The 26,807-nt window shown below is 45.2% G+C and overlaps 4 protein-coding genes across 6 annotated transcripts in view; 1 reads left to right on the top strand and 3 right to left on the bottom strand.

Moving 5' to 3' along the window:
• LOC115416382 (RPA-related protein RADX-like) overlaps positions 1–1,945 on the bottom strand; it is a 10,649-nt gene extending 8,704 nt beyond the window's left edge. The window contains exon 1 of the mRNA XM_030130119.1: positions 1,926–1,945. Within this exon, the coding sequence (XP_029985979.1) occupies positions 1,926–1,945 (20 nt within the window). The remainder of the gene's footprint in view (positions 1–1,925) is intronic.
• A 7,097-nt stretch (positions 1,946–9,042) lies between these two features.
• On the bottom strand, positions 9,043–16,845 carry LOC115416400 (trafficking protein particle complex subunit 1-like). 2 transcript variants are annotated; one of them, XM_030130153.1, is made up of 6 exons: positions 16,752–16,845; positions 16,180–16,278; positions 15,414–15,484; positions 15,169–15,307; positions 9,362–9,519; positions 9,043–9,144 (listed from the first exon to the last, which is right to left on the bottom strand). In XM_030130153.1, the coding sequence occupies exons 2-5, from the start codon at positions 16,276–16,278 to the stop codon at positions 9,391–9,393; spliced, it is 438 nt and encodes a 145-aa protein (XP_029986013.1). In that variant the 5' UTR covers positions 16,752–16,845; the 3' UTR covers positions 9,043–9,144; positions 9,362–9,390. The 2 variants fall into 2 exon arrangements, with proteins under 2 accessions (XP_029986013.1, XP_029986012.1); XM_030130152.1 differs by lacking the exon at positions 9,043–9,144 and having other exon boundaries at positions 9,343–9,519.
• Positions 16,846–16,956: 111 nt separating this feature from the next.
• LOC115416401 (proteasome subunit beta type-6-like) lies at positions 16,957–20,645 on the top strand. Its single transcript, XM_030130154.1, has 7 exons — positions 16,957–17,093; positions 17,972–18,039; positions 18,139–18,204; positions 18,568–18,633; positions 19,950–20,079; positions 20,162–20,306; positions 20,472–20,645. The coding sequence occupies exons 1-7, from the start codon at positions 16,995–16,997 to the stop codon at positions 20,597–20,599; spliced, it is 702 nt and encodes a 233-aa protein (XP_029986014.1). The 5' UTR covers positions 16,957–16,994; the 3' UTR covers positions 20,600–20,645.
• A 25-nt stretch (positions 20,646–20,670) lies between these two features.
• LOC115416399 (zinc finger HIT domain-containing protein 1-like) lies at positions 20,671–26,422 on the bottom strand. 2 transcript variants are annotated; one of them, XM_030130151.1, is made up of 7 exons: positions 26,345–26,422; positions 21,993–22,090; positions 21,835–21,910; positions 21,579–21,658; positions 21,281–21,450; positions 21,139–21,204; positions 20,671–20,994 (listed from the first exon to the last, which is right to left on the bottom strand). In XM_030130151.1, the coding sequence occupies exons 1-6, from the start codon at positions 26,367–26,369 to the stop codon at positions 21,183–21,185; spliced, it is 471 nt and encodes a 156-aa protein (XP_029986011.1). In that variant the 5' UTR covers positions 26,370–26,422; the 3' UTR covers positions 20,671–20,994; positions 21,139–21,182. The 2 variants fall into 2 exon arrangements, with proteins under 2 accessions (XP_029986011.1, XP_029986010.1); XM_030130150.1 differs by having other exon boundaries at positions 20,891–21,204.
• Positions 26,423–26,807: the final 385 nt, after the last annotated feature.

The following is a 26,807-nucleotide window of genomic DNA, read 5'->3' as shown; positions in this document are numbered from 1 at the left end:
CAACAACAGCTAATGTTAACAACAACAGCTAAAGCTAACAACAACAGCTAATGCTAATGCTTCTGATGCCAAATACCATCAACAACCTGGAGGAGCAGAGGGTAAAGCTTTAGCTGTTTAATGCTAAGCTAAGGCTGTCATCGTATGAGAAAATCTAATGCTAACAACATAATACACCATAAATGAAGCTAATGCTAGTAAAAACCAAACAGAACCAAAGCTATTTAATACTAATAGAAGCTACTGCTAATCTCATGTTAAAATCAAAATAACAAAATCTAATGCTAACAACATAACACACCATAAATGAAGCTAATGCTAGTAAAAACAAAACACAACCAAAGCTATTGAACACTAAAAGAAGCTACTGCTAATCTCATGCTAAAATCAAAACAATAAAAGCAGCGATGCTAACAACAATGGGTTTTCATGTGACGCAACAAAAGCTAATGCTAACACAAATAAATGACCCAAACCAGAGCTAACACTAACAACATAACAACAACAGCAAAAGTTCATGCTAGCAGCAAAAATAAATATGCTAACACTCAAGATTATAGAAATAGGGACAAGCTAACACAAACACAAAAATATATACATATGCTAACAAAAAAGATGCTACCTGTAAAATAAACAAAAGATAGATATTAAACGAAGTTATACAGACGAAGCACCTGAAGGTAGCAGTAACTGTAAACAGAAACAGAAGCATGATGCTAACGGTGTGATGCACCAGTAGAATGCTAATGCTAACTAAACGTTCTGTTTAAGAGATCACATTAAAGGGGAAATCTACATGTGAACATAAAGACAACACAAAGCTAACATGTTAGCATGTGGCTAACAGTACAACAGTCCTACGTCTTTTTTTTTTTTTTTTTTGTTCTTTTTCTCCTGACGGTTTTTATCAAAATCTGGTCCAACAGTCCAAGAGTTGCAGACAAATACACATTTTCCAGACTGAGCAATAACGTCAAAAATAAGATGAAATAAACGAAATACAAAATAAAAGTCGGAGTTCTAATCAGGAATCAGTACATTTACATTTTCATATTTCAAATTTCACATTAAAGCTGCGCTGTAGTTCCTTCCACCACCACCAGGGGTCAGCAGAGCAGACACAACCACCAGCCTCATCTGCAACCATAACAACACCTGTCCTCATCGTATCCCATCAGCCCCTGCAGCACACACACCTGTCCTCATCGTATCCCATCAGCCCCTGCAGCACACACACCTGTCCTCATCGTATCCCATCAGCCCCTGCAGCACACACACCTGTCCTCATCGTATCCCATCAGCCCCTGCAGCACACACACCTGTCCTCATCGTATCCCATCAGCCCCTGCAGCACACACACCTGTCCCCATCGTATCCCATCAGCCCCTGCAGCACACACACCTGTCCTCATCGTATCAGATTATTTTTTCTGTGGATAATTTGTCCTCATCTGTTTCAGATATCATTAATATAATTTTATTATTAGGTAAATATCATATCCGCTGTGCAAATGGAAAAATAACAAGCCTTCCTTCTCTGGTTTTACAAACTAATTTAAAATGTTTGTCTTGGCCCTAAGAAAACTGGAAAAAAAAAAAAAAAAAACTGCAGTGAAAATAAACCAGAACGTTGGTCATTACTTATTATTTTAAGTTTAAATAGTCTTCTCTGTTGCATCTCTGCTCTTTTACTTTCATTTAAATTGCCTGATTTTTTACACTGTATTGTATCTGAATGTTTTTTGTTTGTACTTGCCCTACATATCTACATATCCCCATGACTGGTGTACTTTATTTTATGTTCATTTGTGTTACTGTTATTGTCCTCATTGAGTTTGTATTTTTTCACAGGTTCAAAAAAAAAAAGAAAAAGAAAATGAAAAAAAAAGATGGACACTGAAACAAACAGCTTTATTTTGTACATACCTGTCCTCATCGTATCCCATCAGCCCCTGCAGCACACACACCTGTCCTCATCATTTCCCATCAGCCCCTGCAGCACACACACCTGTCCTCATCATTTCCCATCAGCCCCTGCAGCACACATACCTGTTCAGTGGTCCTCTGTCGTCGTGGTGATGCACCTGTCTGTCATCCCGTCTGTGTGCTCTCAGCCTCATATTAATCCTGTTGGTCTAATCCGACCAATCAGAGCGCAGAGATACGTCCGTCTGTCAGGAGTCACAGCAACTGACGGACAGAGGGACGGACAGAGGGACGGACAAGGATTAAAACCAAAACACCAAAGTGAGTTTGTTTGTACAGATGTTACTGACACACACACACACACACACACACACACACACACACACACACACACACACACACACACACAGGGTCCCTGAATGCACCACAGCTGTTCCACAACCAACAGAACCCAAAACACACACATCAACTACAGAGTACACAGAAGTACTACAGTGTACATGTACTGCAGTACTAGTATATAGAACTACATTCAGAAACCCACATTTAAAGTATCAGCAGTAAAAGTACCACCAGTATGACCTATGGTACTGCAGTACTAGTATATAGTACTACATGTATATGATGGTACTGCAGTAGTAGTATATAGTACTACATGTGTATGATGGTACTGCAGTACTAGTATATAGTACTACATGTGTATGATGGTACTGCAGTACTAGTATATAGTACTACATGTATATGATGGTACTGCAGTACTAGTATATAGTACTATAAGGGTCTATGATGGTACTGCAGTAGTAGTATATAGTACTACATGTGTATGATGGTACTGCAGTACTAGTATATATCCTGTTAGTACCCTGTTGGTGCCCTATTAGCATCCTGTTAGTGTCCTGTTACTACCCTATGAGTGTCCTGTTAGTACCCTGTTGGTGCCCCATTAGTACTCAGTTGGTACCCCATTAGTACCCTGTTGGTGCCCCAGTAGTACTCAGTTGGTACCCCATTAGTACCCTGTTGGTGCCCTAGTAGTACTCAGTTGGTACCCCATTAGTACCCTGTTGGTACCCCATTAGTACCCTGCTGCTGGTATCCCATACAGACTCAGACGGTGGTGTTTGTGTCTCTTGTCGTTTCTCTTATTTCAGACAGAAGTGTTTCAGCTGTACCATCACCAGTTCATCATCTGTTTATCAGACGTGTGTGTGTTTGTGTGTGTGTGTGTGTTTGTGTGTGTTTGTGTGTGTTTGTGTGTGTGTTTGTGTGTGTGTGTGTGTTTGTGAGTGTGTGTGTGTGTGTGTGTGTGTGTGGGGGGGGGGGGGGGTTAACAGATGAACAGATTAAAGGATTAAAAACAGGACTGTGCCTTTGGATCCTGTTTCATGGACTGAATGGGACTGGTGTGTGTGGTGGTCTGGGTCTGGGTCTGGTCCGGTCCAGGTCTGGGTCTAGTCTGGGTCTGGATCTGGGTCTGGTCTGGTCTGGGTTTGGGTCTGGTCTGGGTCTGGTCTTGGTCTGGGGTCTGGGGTCTGGGTCTGGTCTGGTCTGGCTCTGGGTCTGGACTGGTCTGGGTCTGGGTCTGGGTCTGGTCTTGGTCTGGTCTTGGTCTGGTCTTGGTCTGGTCTTGGTCTGGTCTTGGTCTGGTCTGGGGTCTGGGTCTGGGTCTGGTCTTGGTCTTGGGTCTGGGTCTGGGTCTGGTCTGGTCTGGTCTGGGTCTTGGTCTGGGTCTGGGTCTGGGTCTGGTCTTGGTCTGGGGTCTGGGTCTGGGTCTGGTCTGGGTCTGGGTCTGGTCTGGGTCTGGTCTTGGTCTTGGTCTTGGTCTGGGTCTGGGTCTGGTCTGGGTCTGGTCTTGGTCTTGGTCTGGGGTCTGGGTCTGGGTCTGGTCTGGGTCTGGGTCTGGTCTGGGTCTGGTCTTGGTCTTGGTCTGGGGTCTGGGTCTGGGTCTGGTCTGGTCTGGCTCTGGGTCTGGACTGGTCTGGGTCTGGTCTGGGTCTGGTCTGGGTCTGGGTCTGGTCTGGTCTGGTCTGGTCTGGGTCTGGGTCTGGGTCTGGTCTGGGTCTGGGTCTGGGTCTGGTCTGGGTCTGGGTCTGGGTCTGGGTCTGGTCTGGTCTGGGTCTGGGTCTGGGTCTGGTCTGGTCTGGTCTGGGTCTGGGTCTGGTCTGGTCTGGGTCTGGTCTTTATCCATGGTGCTGTTGCTGTCCTCACTGTTCACTCCATGTGTCATCAGTTGTTTTCAGTGATCATCACACATTCTAATCAGTCTAGTTCATTTCAATCCATGGTCACTAATATTATTATTATTATTATTATTATTATTATTATTATTATTATTATTATTATATTCTAAACTACTGTCACAACTGAGTCCAACTCTTTGTTTTGGTTCCTCAACTGCTCACATTAGTGAACTTCAATCAGACTTATTTTATTACTGTAGGATAACTTTAAAAATGACAGTTTTATGGGATGTGAAGTGTTTATTTTGTTAATTTTGCTCCTTCAGCCCTTTCAACCCCTGTGACGTCACCAGAGCCTTCCCCTATGACGTAGCCAGCCCTGACCCCATGCGTACTAACACAGACACCGGCCACCGGAGCTCCGCCGGTCCCAGTCCCGCTGCTTCAGCCGCTACCATGCACCTCAGACCGGGCTTCTCTTTACTGCTGTGTGCCACTGTTGTCCACATGGCACCGGTACCGGGTGAGTCCACGGTTTATCTGTGTTCAGTAGTAGGAGGTTCTGTGGACTGTGTGGACACACGGAACATTCCAGAAGCATCCACTGCACAGCCATCTGTGTGCCGGGAAATGTGTGCCGGTAAATGTGAGCCGGGAAATGTGAGCCGGGAAATGTGAGCCGGTAAATGCGAGCCGGTAGCTGTTAGTTGTCAGTCTGTAGGTTCTGGTTTAAACTTCTCACGGATGCAGTTTGTTTTTTCAGACTTGACAGTTTCTACTCTTTCATTTCATGTGGAACTGTTCCCCAGACCTAACGTCCACTCAGACCAAACATGTTCAGGTTAAAGGTGGATGTGCTTTCCTCCACCCTCAGGGCAGGTGGGTGACAGGGCTTCTGCTGCTGACCATGAGTGGACCGGCCTGGCTGACCACCTCCACACCCCACAGACTGAGGACCCTTCTGGAACAGGTCTGAAGAGCTTGGATTGAGGAAACCCTTTCCATCATCTGCCCACATCTGTGCATGCTTCACCTGTTTTCCTTATATTCATTTTTAAACTGATTTTATCTGTCCTACTTATTTTCTTTTTATTCTCTGTATTTATTGCCCGTACCACTTTGAAATTTTTAGATAAAAATGTAAAGTGCATTACAAATAAAATTTATTATTATTATTATTATTATTATTATTGTTATTATTATTATTATTAGGGAAATGGGATCTGTGTATGTTATCCAGAATACACACAGTGCCTAGCATTAGCATTAGCATTAGCATTAGCATTAGCACATAACCCAGCCATAAGGAGCAGGTCCAGTTGTGTGGGGGGTGTGGAGCCCAGGCTGATCCAGGACTGTTTGGACCTGTTTGTGCAGATCCACAGGTATCAGCTGAGACTGGACAGAATGTGACTCTGCAGTGCCGCGGTCCACCTGACCCCGCCATGGTGAAATGGGTCCGACCGGACCTGGAGAGAGACGGGTACGTCCTCTACGTACAGGGTCGGATCAGACCCAGCTACCACCATGAGGCGTACAAGAACCGAGTGGAACCCCTAGACCCATCCATGAAGAACGGCGTGTACTCTGTGGTCCTGATGAACGTCAGCAGCAGCGACAACGGCACGTACAAGTGTGTGATCGGAATGCAAGGGCAAGAACCTACTGAACAGAAGGTCCACCTGCAGGTTTCAGGTGAGCTCTTACCTCTGTGTCAGTAGACCAGTCCCTCCAGAACAATGTGGGCAAACATCCTGGATGATGCGGTGGACTGCGTGGGGTTGATGGGATTTTATGCAGTCCAACTGTGGGAATTTGCACAAAAGGTGAAAAAATCTGCAGGAACTGGAAAAACATGCATTTGAATGAAAAATACAGATTCTTCTCTCACCCCCTGTTCTAATGAGGCTACAACTACAGGAAACAGGTCTGCTTCCATCCCATAATAATCAAACCTACAGAAGTAATCATCCACTCCATGCTTTGTTTACACCCATGACATGAACCCATGTTTTCCTGAAATGGCTGAAGGGTTCCACCTTCAACAGGCTTCATCTGAATGGACCAAAAACGGTCACTGTCAGAGGTCATGTGACCGCTCTGAACCCAGGGTCACTGTCAGAGGTCATGTGACCGCTCTGAACCCAGGGTCACTGTCAGAGGTCATGTGACCGCTCTGAACCCAGGGTCACTGTCAGAGGTCATGTGACCGCTCTGAACCCAGGGTCACTGTCAGAGGTCATGTGACCGCTCTGAACCCAGGGTCACTGTCAGAGGTCATGTGACCGCTCTGAACCCAGGGTCACTGTCAGAGGTCATGTGACCGCTCTGAACCCAGGGTCACTGATTTCCTCAAATGCATAGATTTATTTTTACAAATTTTACATTTACATCCTGCTCTGTAAGTAGATTTTTGAAACTGTGGGGGAGGGCTTTGTGCCCCCCCACCCAAAAATAGCCAACCACACACACACACACACACACACACACACACAGTCTGTGTGACCTTCCAGTATTATGGTACAGATGATGGTGCACATGCGTCCTGTTTGGTCACATGTTCACTCCCTCATATGAACTATTTATTTGATTATGCATTGAATTAAGTGATCACATATTCACATTTTTCTGGAGGAAGTGAGTAAACATCAGCTGAGTCACCTGATCTGTGTTTGGTCCACAGATGGAAACGACGAGGAGGGAGGAGTCAAGGACGCAGGAGACAAGGAGGGAGGAGACAAAGAAGGAGGAGACAAAGAAGGAGGAGTCAAGGAGGGAGGAGACAAGGAGGGAGGAGACAAAGAAGGAGGAGACAAGGAGGGAGGAGTCAAGGAGGGAGGAGACAAAGAAGGAGGAGTCAAGGAGGGAGGAGACAAGGAGGGAGGAGTCAAGGAGGGAGGAGACAAAGAAGGAGGAGTCAAGGAGGGAGGAGACAAGGAAACAGGAGCCAAGGATGCAGTAGTCATTGCTCTGTGTTGTGTTCTGGGTGCCGTCCTCGTTGTGGGCCTCACTGTGTTGTATGTGAAGCGGAGATGTGAAGCGTCTGCAGGAGACACTCCTGACACCGTGGTCTCCTGGTCCAGGACCAGTGGACTCCAGTACTTTTATACCAAACTGAAACCAGCTTTAAAGGGTAAAGTGACAGGACCTGAAAACACTGACCCTCAGGACCAGGGTTAGATTTAGAAAAAAAACTGTCACGAACCTGTTGGAAAACTGATGAATCAGGACACCAATGCTGCGTTTCTACTACGTGGAACCAGCTCGACTCGACTCGGCTCAGTATTCCTCAGACCGTTTCCATTCCAGGATACTACCCACTTTCCAGTACCTGGTCGTCATAGCGATGCAGCGTGTTGCTTCTGTGTCGTCTGTTCAGAGTTGCTGATGAACTCACTTCGTTGCCTGTTGTCTGGTCTGAATTTTTACGTTGTCCACCACAGACTGGACCTCCTGGACCGACCCTGGTGGAGTTTTGGGCTGTTCTCATGTGGATTCATGGACCCACACATTTACTGTCCACTAACACATCTGTTTTTGTAAAACAGCGGGTCACACAGAAAACTGTCTGACCAATCAGAGGTCTGCAGCGTTTACACAGTGTCACCTTTAGTATCTGGTCCCCAGTCCTGGAACCGCAGCGGAGGAGGTACCAAAAAACTAGTACCAGGTACCAAAAAACTAGTACCAGGTACCATAAAACTAGTACCAGGTACCAGATTCCATAAAACTAGTACCAGGTACCAGATTCCAGGTCCTGTTATGGAATGGAAACACAAAAAGGCCATGTCGAGTTGATCTGATACCACGCAGAGGAAACGGGGCATGGGTACTGGGGGGTGGGGGGGTGGGGTACATGTTGTTCCTCAGTGACCTGGTGAATGGAACCCGCCCATGGGTGTGAATGTGACACCGATTGGTAATTCATCTGTCTCAGTCCTTGAACACACCCAGGGTGACCCCGCCTCCACCTAATGGAATCTGGGATAGACTCCGCCCCCACAGCCCTGTGGATGAATAAGCACTTCAGAGACAGAATGAATGGATTTTTAATGTGTATGTTTGACTACATGTGCCTATTTCTATTTATGTGTTTGTTACAGTTCAAAGGTTTAACATCCTGTTTGTCTATTTTATATATTTATATATTTTCATCCAAATACTGTTTTTAACTGAACTGGCTGACGACTGTGAACGCATCACTCACACATCTGGAACACATGAATATTTGCTGATTTCAGGATGAACTGTGCCAAACAGTGCCTTCGTTTATACAAACTCATGAGTAATAAGTTTGGTTTCCAAAAGCACAAAGAACACATGTGTAGAAGCACATGTAAAGCCAAATGGAACCAAACACTGGGACCAAAAAGACCTAAACAGTAAAGGGCTGGTTCTGGATGTTGGAGTGTTGGGTCATTGTATCTGATTCAGCTGGAGTGTGTCCCATCCTTTCACTGCGGTCAAACAGCTGCTGTTCTGTTAATGCTGGATTGAACAGACAAATAAACTAACGGCTCAGATTGTCTGTGTGGTTCTTTGACTGACGAGCACAGACTGTTCACCGTTTTAACACCAGAGGTCACAAATGAAGGTTTGAATAAACACTAAAAACACCTTGAATTAACTCTGGAATCATGTAGAAGGGCGTCCAAAATGATCAGGAGCGGTTTGAAAACACATTTGAACATGGGCCCAAAGTCCACTTTGTGGAGCTCCTCCTATAGCCTGACCATTTGAACACCAGAGCGCTGAAGGGAGAGTTGGAGGTACTGGGATAAAAACCGTCTGTTTCAGGGGTAGTCCGCTGTAAAAAGTTAAAGAACTAGTTCACCTCATGTGAAAGTGGGTGAATAAAGGGGGTCCTGGGTGGGTTTGTGTGTGTGGTTGTGTCCTGTGGGTTCTGGTTCTGTTTGATAAAGGCTCAGATTCAGATCAATAATGAAACCAGTGTTTTATTCAAACAGGTTTCAATCAACAGTTTAGAGGAAACAGACCAGGTCACAACTAATACAAGGAAACTGTGTGTGTGTGTGTGTGTGTGTGTGTGTGTGTGTGCGCACGTACATGTGTGTTAAATGTATGTGTGTGTGTGTGTACACGTACATGTGTGTTAAATGTATGTGTGTGTGTGTCTGTCTGTCTGTCTGTGTGTGTGTGTGTGTGTCTGTCTGTGTGTGTGTGTGTGTGTGTGTGTGTGTGTGTGTGTCTGTCTGTGTGTATGTGTATATATACACGTGTGTTAAATGTGTGTATGTGTGTGTATGTGTGTGTGTGTGTGTGTGTTATGCTGCTCGTGGGCTGTAATAGGGCAGAGCTCTGATGAAGGCGTCCAGTCTGCTGCTGAACAGTTCACTGTCCAAACTCTGACCCAGAACACACACTGGGTTCTTCACTATGTACTCCACGTACAACTGAAAGAAACACACACACACACACACACACACACAGACTGTTAAACACATATGTTAACAGGACCGGACCGTTAATGGGACCGGACCAGTCCGTTAAAGGTGTGGGAGTCTTTTGTGATGAGTGTTTCCTCGTCTCTGTCCATCCTCAGTCCTCTCCTCAGTTTCATTGGTCTGTTGGTCTGTCTGTCACTCCTCAGCTGAATCTCTTGGATCCAGACCAGGGGGAACTGGGGCATCTGAGGAGTTTTTTTGTCGCAATGTGCATTGTGGGAAATGCGAGCCCAGTGATGCCCAGTTCCTCCTGGTCTGAATGTAAACACATGGTGTTTGTTTGTGGTGGATGGAGTTAAGAAACTCTTCAGCATGAGGAAGAGATTCAGCTGAGGAATGACTGACAGACCAACAGACCAATGAAACTGAGGAGAGGACTGAGGATGGACAGAACTGAGGAAACACTGAGGAGGACAGAACTGAGGAAACACTGAGGATGGACAGAACTGAGGAAACACTGAGGATGGACAGAACTGAGGAAACACTGAGGATGGACAGAACTGAGGAAAAACTGAGGATGGACAGAACTGAGGAAAAACTGAGGATGGACAGAACTGAGGAAAAACTGAGGATGGACAGAACTGAGGAAAAACTGAGGATGGACAGAACTGAGGAAAAACTGAGGATGGACAGAACTGAGGAAACACTGAGGAGGAAAGAACTGAGGAAACACTGAGGATGGACAGAACTGAGGAAAAACTGAGGATGGACAGAACTGAGGAAACACTGAGGATGGACAGAACTGAGGAAAAACTGAGGAGGACAGAACTGAGGAAACACTGAGGATGGACAGAACTGAGGAAAAACTGAGGATGGACAGAACTGAGGAAACACTGAGGATGGACAGAACTGAGGAAAAACTGAGGAGGACAGAACTGAGGAAACACTGAGGAGGACAGATCTGAGGAAACACTGAGGATGGACAGAACTGAGGAAACACTGAGGATGGACAGAACTGAGGAAAAACTGAGGAGGACAGAACTGAGGAAAAACTGAGGAGGACAGAACTGAGGAAACACTGAGGATGGACAGATCTGAGGAAACACTGAGGATGGACAGAACTGAGGAAAAACTGAGGATGGACAGAACTGAGGAAAAACTGAGGATGGACAGAACTGAGGAAAAACTGAGGATGGACAGAACTGAGGAAAAACTGAGGAGGACAGAACTGAGGAAACACTGAGGATGGACAGAACTGAGGAAACACTGAGGATGGACAGAACTGAGGAAAAACTGAGGATGGACAGAACTGAGGAAAAACTGAGGATGGACAGAACTGAGGAAACACTGAGGATGGACAGAACTGAGGAAAAACTGAGGATGGACAGAACTGAGGAAACACTGAGGATGGACAGAACTGAGGAAAAACTGAGGACAGAACTGAGGAAACACTGAGGATGGACAGAACTGAGGAAACACTGAGGATGGACAGAACTGAGGAAAAACTGAGGATGGACAGAACTGAGGAAACACTGAGGATGGACAGAACTGAGGAAACACTGAGGATGGACAGAACTGAGGAAAAACTGAGGAGGACAGAACTGAGGAAAAACTGAGGATGGACAGAACTGAGGAAACACTGAGGAGGACAGAACTGAGGAAAAACTGAGGATGGACAGAACTGAGGAAACACTGAGGATGGACAGAACTGAGGAAAAACTGAGGAGGACAGAACTGAGGAAAAACTGAGGAGGACAGAACTGAGGAAACACTGAGGATGGACAGAACTGAGGAAAAACTGAGGATGGACAGAACTGAGGAAACACTGAGGATGGACAGAACTGAGGAAAAACTGAGGATGGACAGAACTGAGGAAACACTGAGGATGGACAGAACTGAGGAAAAACTGAGGATGGACAGAACTGAGGAAACACTGAGGATGGACAGAACTGAGGAAACACTGAGGATGGACAGAACTGAGGAAACACTGAGGATGGACAGAACTGAGGAAACACTGAGGATGGACAGAACTGAGGAAACACTGAGGAGGACAGAACTGAGGAAACACTGAGGATGGACAGAACTGAGGAAAAACTGAGGATGGACAGAACTGAGGAAACACTGAGGAGGACAGAACTGAGGAAAAACTGAGGAGGACAGAACTGAGGAAACACTGAGGATGGACAGAACTGAGGAAAAACTGAGGATGGACAGAACTGAGGAAACACTGAGGATGGACAGAACTGAGGAAAAACTGAGGATGGACAGAACTGAGGAAAAACTGAGGAGGACAGAACTGAGGAAACACTGAGGATGGACAGAACTGAGGAAAAACTGAGGATGGACAGAACTGAGGAAAAACTGAGGATGGACAGAACTGAGGAAAAACTGAGGATGGACAGAACTGAGGAAAAACTGAGGAGGACAGAACTGAGGAAACACTGAGGATGGACAGAACTGAGGAAACACTGAGGATGGACAGAACTGAGGAAAAACTGAGGATGGACAGAACTGAGGAAACACTGAGGAGGACAGAACTGAGGAAACACTGAGGATGGACAGAACTGAGGAAACACTGAGGATGGACAGAACTGAGGAAACACTGAGGATGGACAGAACTGAGGAAACACTGAGGATGGACAGAACTGAGGAAACACTGAGGATGGACAGAACTGAGGAAACACTGAGGAGGACAGAACTGAGGAAAAACTGAGGATGGACAGAACTGAGGAAAAACTGAGGAGGGACAGAACTGAGGAAACACTGAGGATGGACAGAACTGAGGAAAAACTGAGGATGGACAGAACTGAGGAAACACTGAGGAGGACAGAACTGAGGAAACACTGAGGATGGACAGAACTGAGGAAAAACTGAGGAGGACAGAACTGAGGAAACACTGAGGATGGACAGAACTGAGGAAACACTGAGGATGGACAGAACTGAGGACAAACTGAGGATGGACAGAACTGAGGACAAACTGAGGATGGACAGAACTGAGGAAACACTGAGGATGGACAGAACTGAGGAAAAACTGAGGATGGACAGAACTGAGGAAACACTGAGGAGGACAGAACTGAGGAAACACTGAGGAGGACAGAACTGAGGAAACACTGAGGATGGACAGAACTGAGGAAACACTGAGGAGGACAGAACTGAGGAAAAACTGAGGATGGACAGAACTGAGGACAAACTGAGGATGGACAGAACTGAGGACAAACTGAGGAGGACAGAACTGAGGAAACACTGAGGATGGACAGAACTGAGGAAAAACTGAGGATGGACAGAACTGAGGAAAAACTGAGGATGGACAGAACTGAGGACAAACTGAGGATGGACAGAACTGAGGAAACACTGAGGATGGACAGAACTGAGGAAAAACTGAGGATGGAAAGAACTGAGGAAAAACTGAGGAGGACAGAACTGAGGAAAAACTGAGGATGGACAGAACTGAGGAAACACTGAGGATGGACAGAACTGAGGAAAAACTGAGGATGGACAGATCTGAGGAAACACTGAGGAGGACAGAACTGAGGAAACACTGAGGATGGACAGAACTGAGGAAAAACTGAGGATGGACAGAACTGAGGAAAAACTGAGGATGGACAGATCTGAGGAAACACTGAGGAGGACAGAACTGAGGAAACACTGAGGATGGACAGAACTGAGGAAAAACTGAGGATGGACAGAACTGAGGAAAAACTGAGGATGGACAGAACTGAGGAAACACTGAGGATGGACAGAACTGAGGAAAAACTGAGGAGGACAGAACTGAGGAAAAACTGAGGATGGACAGAACTGAGGAAACACTGAGGATGGACAGAACTGAGGAAAAACTGAGGATGGACAGAACTGAGGAAACACTGAGGAGGACAGAACTGAGGAAAAACTGAGGATGGACAGAACTGAGGAAACACTGAGGATGGACAGAACTGAGGAAAAACTGAGGATGGACAGAACTGAGGAAACACTGAGGATGGACAGAACTGAGGAAAAACTGAGGATGGACAGAACTGAGGAAAAACTGAGGATGGACAGAACTGAGGAAAAACTGAGGATGGACAGAACTGAGGAAAAACTGAGGATGGACAGAACTGAGGAAAAACTGAGGATGGACAGAACTGAGGAAAAACTGAGGATGGACAGAACTGAGGAAACACTGAGGATGGACAGAACTGAGGAAAAACTGAGGATGGACAGATCTGAGGAAACACTGAGGATGGACAGAACTGAGGAAAAACTGAGGATGGACAGAACTGAGGAAAAACTGAGGATGGACAGAACTGAGGAAAAACTGAGGATGGACAGAACTGAGGAAAAACTGAGGATGGACAGAACTGAGGAAAAACTGAGGATGGAAAGAACTGAGGAAAAACTGAGGATGGACAGAACTGAGGAAAAACTGAGGATGGACAGAACTGAGGAAACACTGAGGAGGACAGAACTGAGGAAAAACTGAGGATGGACAGAACTGAGGAAAAACTGAGGATGGACAGAACTGAGGAAACACTGAGGAGGACAGAACTGAGGAAACACTGAGGATGGACAGAACTGAGGAAACACTGAGGATGGACAGAACTGAGGAAACACTGAGGATGGACAGAACTGAGGAAAAACTGAGGATGGACAGAACTGAGGAAAAACTGAGGATGGACAGAACTGAGGAAACACTGAGGATGGACAGAACTGAGGAAAAACTGAGGAGGACAGAACTGAGGAAAAACTGAGGATGGACAGAACTGAGGAAACACTGAGGATGGACAGAACTGAGGAAAAACTGAGGAGGACAGAACTGAGGAAAAACTGAGGATGGACAGAACTGAGGAAAAACTGAGGATGGACAGAACTGAGGAAAAACTGAGGATGGACAGAACTGAGGAAAAACTGAGGATGGACAGAACTGAGGAAACACTGAGGAGGACAGAACTGAGGAAAAACTGAGGATGGACAGAACTGAGGAAACACTGAGGATGGACAGAACTGAGGAAAAACTGAGGATGGACAGAACTGAGGAAACACTGAGGATGGACAGAACTGAGGAAAAACTGAGGATGGACAGAACTGAGGAAAAACTGAGGATGGACAGAACTGAGGAAAAACTGAGGAGGACAGAACTGAGGAAAAACTGAGGATGGACAGAACTGAGGAAAAACTGAGGATGGACAGAACTGAGGAAACACTGAGGATGGACAGAACTGAGGAAACACTGAGGATGGACAGAACTGAGGAAAAACTGAGGATGGACAGAACTGAGGAAACATTCATCTCCAAAGTCTCCCACACCTCTAATGGGACCGGCCCAGTCTGTTAATGTGAGTGTGGTTTGAACATATATGACTGTATATGTGTTGCAGTGTGTGTGTGTGTGTGTGTGTGTGTGTGTGTGTGTGTCTTACGTTGCTGTAGATGTGTTGCAGTGTGTGTGTGTGTGTGTGTGTGTGTCTTACGTTGCTGTAGATGTGTTGCAGTGTGTGTGTGTGTGTGTGTGTGTCTTACGTTGCTGTAGATGTGTTGCTGTGTGTGTGTGTGTGTGTGTGTGTGTGTCTTACGTTGCTGTAGATGTGTTGCAGTGTGTGTGTGTGTGTGTGTGTGTGTGTGTATGTGTGTCTTACGTTGCTGTAGATGTGTTGCAGTGTGTGTGTGTGTGTGTGTGTGTCTTACGTTGCTGTAGATGTGTTGCAGTGTGTCTCTGGCGTTGGACACAGACAGGTCTGTGTTGAGGATGAACTTCAGTCCACTGGGAGTCTCATAGTAGTGCAGGCGGTATTTACTGGTCTGAAAGGACAGGAAGCCGTCCTTCCTGAGGACACAGCGCTAAGGACCACAGACCAGTTCAGACCAGGACCAGGACCCAGACCAGAGCCAGACCCATGAGCATGAGACCAGACCCAGACAGTGAAGGATACATGTCCATCGGAGACATTTTAGTGACGAAGGATCGGATGGAGAACAGCATCCCATACATGAGCTTAAACTCCTGCACAAACAAACACACAAACAAACACACACAAACAAACACACAAACAAACAAACACACACACACACACAAATAGGAGTTAGAGGACAGTACAAGCATAAATCCATTTCAAACAGGTGTACAGAATAGTTTCTAAACAGGTACTGTAGATGGAAGATGGAGGATCCAAACTACTGTCTCAAATACCAGTCATGGTTCCTGGAATGAAGACAGAGTAATTTCATAGATTTTCATGTGTGTGAGTGGATTAAAGTGAGGACAAATGTGAAGTCTGGATGGACTGGGACTGAGGGGGTGACATTATGGGATGGACCTGATGATGCATTTAAGTTATTCACTCCTTTGGCAAAGTTTAAAAAAAAAGTGCCTTAAGTTTAAAATTATTCAGAAATATTGATGTTTTTTGTTGTTGATGATGTTTTTTATTCTTATGGTGTGAATGCTGGATGCTGTACACATTTAAGTTCATGTATGTAGTGTATGAGGTGAAAAGGACAGGCAAAATATAAGATTTAGTTTCTACAATATTCCTTTTTTGGTTTTTATGTATATTACAATTAATGTTCTAAGTACAATGATTGATGTAAAACCAAAAATAAATACATTCATTCAAATACACACATCTGAGCCCAACTGTTGAACCCCTCTGAAGGTCACAGCACTGCTTTACTTCCACTCATCCTTTGTTCCCTCACCTCTTCTTTGGAAATCCCAGCCTGTTTCTTTCGATTCCATTCGTTGTAAAACAAGCAGCTTCCATTTCGGTCAAATATGTACAAATTATGGACCGTCATCTAAAGTTAAAAACATTTTAACAATCAACACACACACACACACACACACACACACACAGGTTTGATCATTATTTACACGTTTATTTTTTTCATATTCATTCACCGTGCCTCAAACCACTGATCAATAAATTAATAACAGTTACATTTAATTGTTTCGGGATTCTGCCGAATTACAGAGCAGTTGTTCTTGTATTTGAACTGTGTGTGAACTGTTTCTGGTCAGTTGTCATATTTCTGTTCACAGGTTTTTAGTTTTCATCTGCATTAAACTGATCAGGTTTTAAATGGAGTCTGGTTTCAACGGATAAAACCTGCAAAAACGTTGACCCAAACTCCGCTCATGTACGAGTTAAGAGCCTGGTTTCATCTTATTACTCTATAATGCTGGTAAATAAAAGATAAAATGCAACAAAAACAGTTTTAGCTGTGAATTCTGGTCACATTTTTAAGGGTATTTTTCGTTCGGTGTTTACCTTCTCTTCCGGGTTCCCGTCGAGCTCAGGACCCCAAGGCAAAGCTGTCTGACTAAATGCCTGAACTAAACAACTTGAGTTTTTCGTTTTTAGACGTTTATGTGTGAGTGAAACAAAACAAAAACACTCAGATTAAAAAATGAATTCTTTCATATAATTGTCCTGTAAAAATATGTTGGACTAGTGCTGTCGTAAATTCACAGGCAGTTCTGCGCATGTTCAGTTCAAACACAGAGAAACAAGATGGCGGCCGCAGCATCAATGATGCCGAACTTCGGGCAGCAAATTTCATCCAAAAACGACCTGGTTCCGGACTGGACCCGCCAGGAAGTCAGCACAGGGGTGAGTACCGGAGCAGTGAGGCCGGGTCAGACCGTACTGGACCCGGTTCTGACTGGACTCGTGGTTTTTTATCCCCCGAACTCCAGCTCAATGAGACAGCACTTCTGCACCGGCTAAAGGTGGCTAACGGCTAATGTGAACCAGAACCACCGAACCGGACCGGGCCGGGTCCCAGAACGGAGGAATATTAGCATTTAAGAGCATTCTAATCTCATTCATGTGTCTGTTAATGGACTCATGGTGTGAACACTAGTTTAAATGAGACTAAACTGTGTCCGATAATGGACCCAGAACCGGATCCAACCAGTTTAACTCTGATCTGAATGTTTTACAAACTGTGGTTCCGATTATTTTAGGAAACATATTATTGCTTTACTTCTTCTCCTTCATTGTGTTTAATCTGAACAAAAGGATTTAATCCACATCAGATCGAACCTGGTTATTGTGTCATTAATTCGGATCCGGTTGGATTCAGTTTCATCCCATTTGGTTTTAACACCATTAATGAACCTTGAAGAGTTGGAAAACTGGAAAAGAGTCAATATTTACACACGGAACACTTACACTGAACACCCATAATGCACCGCGGTGACATACGGTCATGTCCCAGGTCCCGGTCCGGTTCAGATGAGTCAGAACTGGTTTGGACAGATGTGTGGTCTGATGTGAGGACCTGATGAGGGTTAGATCTGATCCGGATTTAAGTCCAGACTGGACCTGTTAAAGCCGAATCTGAGTCAAAAACAGAAGAAAATAATGAGGAGAATAAATAAGAAGAGGAAATGAGTAGAAAATAACGAACCAAACCCAGTCTTTGTGTCTTTTCATCCTTTGTGTCTTCTCATACTCATCATGTCTTCTGCTCTTCCTGTCTGCAGACCACCATCATGGCGGTGGAGTATGATGGGGGCGTGGTCATAGGTGCGGACTCGCGGACCACTACTGGGTGAGGACACACACACACACACACGTGTTCATTGGCAGCTTCATGTCTTGGTTCATGTGTGTAACCGTCCACCCGTGTCCATCTGTCCGTCTGTTTCAGAGCCTACATCGCCAACAGAGTGACGGACAAACTGACTCCGATCCACGACCGGATCTTCTGCTGCAGGTCAGTCCATCCCACCCTAACCCTGTGTAATCTGATTACATTCAGTCAGATGAACTCCCCTGGGTCTGTCCCAGTCCTCCATGTCTTCACACATCTGGTTTATTTAGTTCAGTTCCATCTGAACATGTGGAAAAAAGGGTTCAATCACAGAAAACACCAGAACGTAGACAGGAACAGGAAGTTGGATTCTACGTCACTGGACTGAAGTCCAAAAGAAATAAAAATAAGACCAAAACTAAACAAACATTCAGTCAAATAATGAACTAAATGAAGTCTGAGATGAGTCATGGTCAACCTCCTGACAGTAGGGGCGGATCCAGCGTGTAGGGGGGCGTGGCCTCACCTGTTGTGTGGTGGTTTCAGGTCCGGTTCTGCCGCTGACACTCAGGCCATCGCTGACGTCGTCGCCTATCAGCTGGGTTTCCACAGGTAAGCCCCGCCCCTTGCCCCCGCTCAGCTGTTTTTGTTTATTACCTCCTCTGGGAGGTATTGAGATCACTTTGCTTTGTGTGTTTGTCTGTTTGCATTTTGTGTTTGTTTGTTCTCATCTTCAGTGTAAAACTCTTCCACCCATCTTTCCCAGATCTTTCCCACAGATAGGCCTAGGCCCTGGGACCAACCCAGTCCAGTTTGGTCCCAGTAGGCCAAAGTTCAAGGTCACAGCAAGGTCACAACATCTACAATTTTCCATCTGTCATCATTGAGACATTTTAGGAAATTCATCCAAAATTCTAAACGACTCTGATTCTCCTCCAGTTGGATCCACCTGTAGCTTAGAACAATCTCTTGTATCTGGAACTAAATTGTCCACATCCACTGTGGAATGTGGACTCTGTGGACATTTACACTGAACACTGAAAATCCCATTTCCCACACATTTAAAATTAGAACTCAACTAATATTGATGTGAATTGAATCTAATTGGACAGACACATGACTGGGACCAGATTCAACTTTGTACCAAATATCGTTCCGCTCCATTTCTCTTCTGTTACGCTGTTGACTTTTATTTCTTTTTTGCACCATTTTCAAAAAATCATAAAAAATTCAATTCATGAAATACCATTATGAAATTTGTTTTGCACATCCATAGTTTAAAATAAAGTGGATCCACACATGCACACCATTCGGGGTGCTTGGCGTTCTCTGAATACTAGTTTGTTTTGTTTTTATTCACATCTTTAAATATCCAGAACTCTGGATGACAGACGTACTGATGATGTCGTACACACACCGAAGAATGAAGAAAACTGTGTACAGACTAATTAAATATGAGAGAACAGAGAACACACTGAAGAACATGTGAACGTCACAAACATCAGACACTTCTGTTTTCCTTTATTGTCAAAAACAGAAACGAGGATCTGAGCAGTTTTCTGCCACTGAGGATTAGCTCCACACACAAAAATAAAAACACTAGAACACCAGAATAAAGGCCTAATATTATGAGAATAAAGTCAAAGTTTAAAAAAAAAAACTCATTTAATGAAAATAATGCTGTACTTTTAAGTTGTAATATTTTGAGAAAAAATTCAGAAATATAGTTTCCAGTTACAGCGAATGCAACAAACAAAGCATCAACTTTCACTTCTGTCGGAGCGGATGACTGATGCGAATGTGTAGGTGGTGGGCGGGGCTAGTAGATGTTCCGTCCTCTGGCCTTCGTTCTCTGCGTTAGGGTCCGCCCACTGTGGTCTGTGTGAACACTAACGCATCTGTGCTTGGCTCCGCCCCCTCCTCCTCAGCATCGAGTTGGACGAGCCCCCATTGGTGGAGACGGCGGCCAACCTGTTCCGAGCCAGCTGTTACCGCTACAGGGAGGAGCTGATGGCGGGGATCCTGGTGGCGGGCTGGGACCGCAGGAAGGGAGGCCAGGTACGTAGGCTCCGCCCACCACGTACAGTCACATGGTACAGCGCCTTCCTCTGTGTTTACCTGTGTGGGGGCGTGTCCTCAGGTGTACTGCGTTCCAATTGGTGGGATGCTGGTGAGGCAGCCGGTGTCGGTGGGCGGCAGCGGCAGCACCTACATCTACGGCTTCATGGACTCGAACTACAAACCTGGACTGAGCAAAGACCAGTGTCTGGAGCTGACCGCCGCAGGTACGCAGCCACGCTGCAAGGCATGATGGGAAACAGAGTCCAGGGGGGACTGGGGTTAGACCGCACATGTACAACAGACCTACCTGTCTGTCTGTCTGTCTAATCCATCTGTCTGTCCTGTCTACCTCTCTGTATAACTTCTCTGTCTGTCTGTCTGTCTAACAGCTCTGTCTCTGGCCATGGAGAGAGACGGGTCGAGTGGGGGCGTGGTCAGACTGGCGTCCATCTCCGAGGAGGGGGTGGAGAGACGGGTCATCCTTGGAAACCAGCTGCCCAAGTTCTCCACCCATTAAACGTCCACATGTTCATGTTAATAAAGGTTTGTTTGTTTACCGTCCTCATCCGACTGCTTCTGTTCGACTCGTTTGAACTCGTCTGGAAAAACGGACACTAGAGGGAGTCAGAGTTCACACCCACCACTGGTTCAAGGACCCAGATGGGAATGTTGTGTTTACCAACACCAGGAGACGGGTCAGGTGTCCGGCACTGACATGGCTCCGCCTACATGGAGTTGAAATCCAATGAGAAGCAACCACTGTGTCAATTTAAAGTTTAAACCTCAGATCAATCAGTGACAAATCAGATCAACATCAGTGAATTTAATAAAAAACAGACAAAAAACATCAACACATGACACTATTTACACACGCGAAGCAGAACACGGACACGTTCACCCCTTAGAACTGAGACACAGGTCAACGGCAGCTGTTACCATGGAGACGAGGTGCAGGTCTACAGCTGCTGTTACCATGGAGACGAGGTGCAGGTCTACAGCTGCTGTTACCATGGAGACGAGGTGCAGGTCTACAGCTGCTGTTACCATGGAGATGAGGCGCAGGTCTATGGCGTCTGTTACCATGGAGACAGGCCCCCCCCTCACAGCGTCCACTTCAAACACCTGCAGAAACAGCAGACTGGGGTCAGTGAACGCACCGCGGTGTGTTCAGTGGTGTGTGTGTATGTGTGTTGCGTACCTGGTCTCGCGGTGCGTACACAGACACCTGCTGCTGCAGTAGCGCCCCCCACAGGTGGTGCAGGTGTAATGAGACGGGAACCCACAGACGCAGCAGAAATGTCTGGGGGGCAGCGAGGAGGGCGGAGCCACGGCCGACAGGTAGTTGGGCTCCACCTTCTCTGACAGGTTCTACCAATCAGAGAGCAGAGGAGAGGTAAGCTGGGTGGGCAGGGCCCTGGGGTAAGTAGAGTGGGTGGGGCAGTGGGGTCAGGGGTGGGTCTCTGGAGTCAGGGGTGGGCGGGGCTGCGGGCTCTCACCTCCTCCTCCAGCAGCGTGGTGAAGTTCTTCCTGAACCTCTGCTTGAAGTGGTCGCCCCTCGTCTTCCTCCTCTTCTTCTCTGGTCACAGAACGAAGCAGCGTCAAATCAAACTCACTGTTCACACGACCCTAATGACCACGAACGCAACACGTGGACACGCCCACGTCTGAAAACACCTGTCTGTCATCGCTGATCGTCCGCTTCATGTTTGGGATCTAAACAGTTAATGAAGGGGTCAAAGGTCAGCGTCTCACCTGGTTCCTCAGACTCGCTGAAGGCGGGAAGGCGAGCGGCGGGACCCGGAGGAGGGAGGGAGGACAGGGGGTCGTCCTGGAAACACAAACAATGACAACATGAGCCTGGTCGCCATGGCGCCGTGGCTCTGTTTAACAGGCGGCGGTGCGAGGCGAACCTGGAAGTTGTCCTTCTCCAACGCCTCCAGCTGACGACTCAGACGCCTCTGACGCGTGGCTTCGTCCAACACCCTGCGTTGGCCCGCCTCCACCCGAGCTGACGGACACACGGACGACGCCAGTTAAAAAACCGACACATTAAAAACGAATAAAAGTCCAAGAATAATCACAACAAAACAGCCTTTTCCAATCTGACGTTTCTTCTGTTTTAATGCATCAATTAGCATATGTGACCACACCCCCAAACACCATAAAAGGGCATCTGTTCCATGTGCAAACAGCTGACTCTAAATTATAGAAGTGAACCAAAAATGTGTTTATGGCAATCACAACCAACCTGAAAGAAATGTTAACCCCTGAGTCCTGACTGCAGGTCCAGGTTCACATATGACCCCTTTAACCCCTGAGTCCTGACTGCAGGTCCAGGTTCACATATGACCCCTTTAACCCCTGAGTCCTGACTGCAGGTCCAGGTTCACATGGGACCCCTTTAACCCCTGAGTCCTGACTGCAGGTCCAGGTTCACATGGGACCCCTTTAACCCCTGAGTCCTGACTGCAGGTCCAGGTTCACATATGACCCCTTTAACCCCTGAGTCCTGACTGCAGGTCCAGGTTCACATATGACCCCTTTAACCCCTGAGTCCTGACTGCAGGTCCAGGTTCACATATGACCCCTTTAAACCCTGAGTCCTGACTGCAGGCCCGGGTTCACATGGGACCCCTTTAACCCCTGAGTCCTGACTCCAGGTCCGGGTTCACATGTGACCCCTTTAACCCCTGAGTCCTGACTGCAGGTCCAGGTTCACATATGACCCCTTTAACCCCTGAGTCCTGACTGCAGGTCCAGGTTCACATATGACCTCTTTAACCCCTGAGTCCTGACTGCAGGTCCAGGTTCACATATGACCCCTTTAACCTCTGAGTCCTGACTGCAGGTCCAGGTTCACATGGGACCCCTTTAACCTCTGAGTCCTGACTGCAGGTCCAGGTTCACATATGACCCCTTTAACCCCTGAGTCCTGACTGCAGGTCCAGGTTCACATATGACCCCTTTAACCCCTGAGTCCTGACTGCAGGTCCAGGTTCACATATGACCCCTTTAACCCCTGAGTCCTGACTGCAGGTCCAGGTTCACATGGGACCTCTTTAACCTCTGAGTCCTGACTGCAGGTCCAGGTTCTGCTGTGAATCTACATTCAACGAATAAAAGTCATTTTTTCAATAAGTACCTGATGAATCCTGTATATTTGGAGTAGGATTACTGCAGAAGTACACAGTAAAAGTACTTTATAGTGTTTGTTCTGATAGTATATGAAGTACTAATGTCAAAAATACCAGATTTGTGAAAAACTGATGGAGGAAAAACATTTGATTTCCTGTTGAAACTGCCTTAAAGCCATGTGATGTCAGATAACCAGGTCACATGGGTCTGGTTGGACGGTAGTCAGGACAGCTCTGGGTTTGTTTGGAACTATTCAGGTTTACAGGAACCATGTGATCACCACAGCAGAAACAGCAAAGCCTGTCAGAACTAATGCTGCGTTCAAGGACGGTTTTTGAGTCCGTAAGTCACGACGTCACACCACGACTCACCACTTTGTACCGTTCCAGGTAAGTCACACCAAACTGAGCGCAAGGAATTGTGGGAGTTAGATGTAAACACACCAGCATGGTGGACCGTACGTTATGTTCATTTATAGTCATTTCTATCCCACAGGTGTTTGTTCTTTGTTTATTTGAGGGAAACTGAGGAGGAAATAACGGTGCATACGGACAGAGCAGCTGCTCTACCTTTAATGTTCTTTGTTTATTTGGGTTCAGATTTGGTTTGAATGTATTCTGTCACTCATTGGACTGAAAACTAGCTAACACTAGAACAGCTGCTGATTATACAGAACATTTACACAGAAATAATGTCAGAACAAAACCTTGTTTTAATAAACAATCTGCATAAACACCACATCCATGGGGGGGCGCCACTGCTATGTGACCTCAGAACTAAGAACTGGGAGAACATGGATCTTTTTTTTTTTACTAACAATATATAAATATACAAACATGGCATCTGTGTTAAAGAAAATACAAAGGCACGAGTGCAAATAGGAATACATATATAGATGTCAATAACCACGAAGACTGCAATTTCTGAAAAAAAAAAAAAAAGAAAAATAAAAATAATTAAATAAAATGAGGTGGGGGGGGCTAGGGCTTGTTGTACAAATTCCATTCTTCAATAACTGATGGAAGCTTCAGTGCAGGTTTACTCTGCATGTGATGGAGAGTTTTCATCTAGAGCAGAAACTCATGGAAGCTGGAACATGTGGGTTTCATGTTCAAATGTTTACATTTGTGTTTGTAAAACTGACCCAGAATGATGATATTATTTAGTAAACAGCTGTCTTTGACATTGTCCAGGACATGTCCATAAGTCATGTCCAATACGGAGAATTCTTCAGGAAGTCAAACGTTTGTGTGAATCCAGTCGTAAATGTCCAGTCCAAACGCTTCCACATACAAACAATGGAAAAGAACTGAACTGTGGTTTCAGTCTCATCACAGAAAACACAGATATTTGTTTCAAAACCAAATCGTTTTATCATCATTGAAGGGATCGACTCCATTCAGAATTTTAAAATGAATTTCTTTGGCTTCTGGGTTTAAAGGAAACTTTAACCCTTTCATGCATGAATTATGAGAGCCTTAGTCAATATTTTTTTCTTGAGTGTTTTTATTCCTCTTTAGGCATTAAAAAAAAAATGCAAAGGATTTTTTTTTTTATGAACCTATTTTTCACGGAGTTACAAAAATGTCCACTCAACTGGACAACATGCATTTAATTTTTGAAGCAAAGAAACATGTATTTAAAACTCACCATCAGAAAGTGATCTACTGTGTGAAAACTATGAAATAAAACCTTTGTAATGCCGCTAGTTGCTAAATTGCTAAAGTTTTCTCACATTTTATCATCCTCTAATATTACTTATTACTCATTTCATGGAGATAAAATCCTCCTGAGACCCAGGAAATTGACAGTTTTAGCTTTTTTACATTAAAAAAAATGTCTTGATTGGAAACTGCACAATGCAACAGTTTTTTCAGATACATTTTTAAAGTTATTTTTATTTATTGATTGACTTTTTTAATGGAATGTCCTTTGTAATGGGCAGCATTTTTAAAGTGAAACTGTCAAACTTTTGTCCCCTACAGAGGACAAAATGCATTGCTTGGTTTCAGGTGGATATGCAAAGGAAAAAAAAAAAAAAAAAAACCCTTTTGGTTCCAGAAAACTGTTAATTACAAGTGTAACTAGAAGCACTCGGAGAGTGCAGACCTCCGCCAAGGCTGATCAATGGCCCCCCCGTGGGCCCCCCCACCCCCGATCACCACCAAAATTTAATCATTTCTTCCTTATCCCATTTCCAACAAACCCTGAAAATTTCATCCAAATCTGTCCATAACTTTTTGAGTTATGTTGCACACTAACGGACAGACAAACAAACAGACAGACAAACAAACAAACAAACCCTGGCAAAAACATAACCTCCTTGGCGGAGGTAATAATAATTAGCAGCTGATTTACACCAAAACATGTTCGTGCAGATCAGGTTTATGAAGAGCTGCAAAGCTCCAGTAATGGTGTGAATGTCAGTGTTTGGGATGGTGCATGAGCTCCACTGTGTCAGCTGATCTGGAACTAAAACAACCAAACCCATGAATAAACAATAGAACAGCTGGAGAAGAACTGACCACTGGACTGACCACTGGAGTGACCACTGTGCATGAAAGGGTTAAATATTGAGTTCGCAAACTTCATACAGATTTATGTGAATAAAATGGAGCACTAGAGTTTCTACAGGACAGGATGGGATCTGAACTGGAGTTGAGGATTTAGAGAACATGGACCTAGTGTGAGTTCTCAGGTGGAAGCCCCAGGTTTGAACAGTCCAGTGCATTCACACCAGCAGAAGGATGGAAATCAGGAGTTACAGGGGGACTTGAACGCAGCATCTCTTTAACGGGCTCTGGTCAGACTTGAACCACAGCCCGGTCATTTACACCGAACCGGAACCAACCCAACCGAACCATCCAGACACGAACTCAACAGCAGGGAGTTCACAGTGGACTGAACCCTGGACCTTCAACCACACATTCTGAACATTTACACTGGAGTTCAGCCCAAACACAACCACCAGAGTTCAGCTAAAGTTCAGCCGAACAGATTAAACCGAACCCACTTTGAACTAAACTTCACTTAAACCTTAAACTAAACACTCGTCCGTCTTTACTAAAAACCACAGGCCTGATTTTCTGAGCTTTTACTTGAATATTTACGTTGAATTCAAACTCACCAGAAACCTTCTTCTCCAGCACCATTTTGGATGTGACGTCACTTCCGTCTACGGAAGCCGTGGAGGGACCAGATTGCCTTTTCACCGGAAACAATCTGAAAACGAACGAAAAAAAATCCAGTCTTTATTTAATTCAAAGTATCTGAACTCTGTTTTTAGGATCAGAACCGTTTTCTCCTCGTTCATTAAATTTTTCATTTAATGTTTTTAATTGTGAAATGATTTTTAAACCAAACTATCAACGAATACATGAATAGAAATAATTATTATATAAATGTTTACTTGTGTTTCCTCATAATGGAAGGATTTATTTCATTGTGGTGTTTTTTTATAAACTTGATCTTTTCGTGTTTTTCATGTGAAACTGTAACAATCTTCACTAATAAATCTTTTCGCTGATGTACATTTTTCTTTTTTTTTTAAATGTAATTTTTCTTACATTTGTTTTTTCAACCATTTTCTT

The sequence above is a fragment of the Sphaeramia orbicularis genome, unplaced genomic scaffold (assembly GCF_902148855.1).
Source record: "Sphaeramia orbicularis unplaced genomic scaffold, fSphaOr1.1, whole genome shotgun sequence".
NCBI lineage: Eukaryota > Metazoa > Chordata > Actinopteri > Kurtiformes > Apogonidae > Sphaeramia > Sphaeramia orbicularis.
Note: the sequence above shows the minus strand (reverse complement) of the source record. Positions and strands in the feature narration are given on the sequence as shown.

Coding starts and splice junctions, on each gene's coding strand:
- LOC115416400 (XM_030130153.1), bottom strand. CDS start 16,278: ATGACGGTCCATAATTTGTACATATTTGACCGAAATGGAAGCTGCTTG. Junction 15,485..16,179: donor CTGGGATTTCCAAAGAAGAG/GTGAGGGAACAA, acceptor TTGTTTGTGCAG/GAGTTTAAGCTCATGTATGG. Junction 9,520..15,168: donor TGCAACACATCTACAGCAAC/GTAAGACACACA, acceptor TGTTTCTTTCAG/TTGTACGTGGAGTACATAGT.
- LOC115416401 (XM_030130154.1), top strand. CDS start 16,995: ATGGCGGCCGCAGCATCAATGATGCCGAACTTCGGGCAGCAAATTTCA. Junction 17,094..17,971: donor GCCAGGAAGTCAGCACAGGG/GTGAGTACCGGA, acceptor TCCTGTCTGCAG/ACCACCATCATGGCGGTGGA. Junction 18,205..18,567: donor GACCGGATCTTCTGCTGCAG/GTCAGTCCATCC, acceptor TGGTGGTTTCAG/GTCCGGTTCTGCCGCTGACA.
- LOC115416399 (XM_030130151.1), bottom strand. CDS start 26,369: ATGGTGCTGGAGAAGAAGGTTTCTG. Junction 21,659..21,834: donor CAGCGAGTCTGAGGAACCAG/GTGAGACGCTGA, acceptor TTCTGTGACCAG/AGAAGAAGAGGAGGAAGACG. Junction 21,451..21,578: donor CCACGCTGCTGGAGGAGGAG/GTGAGAGCCCGC, acceptor TCTGATTGGTAG/AACCTGTCAGAGAAGGTGGA.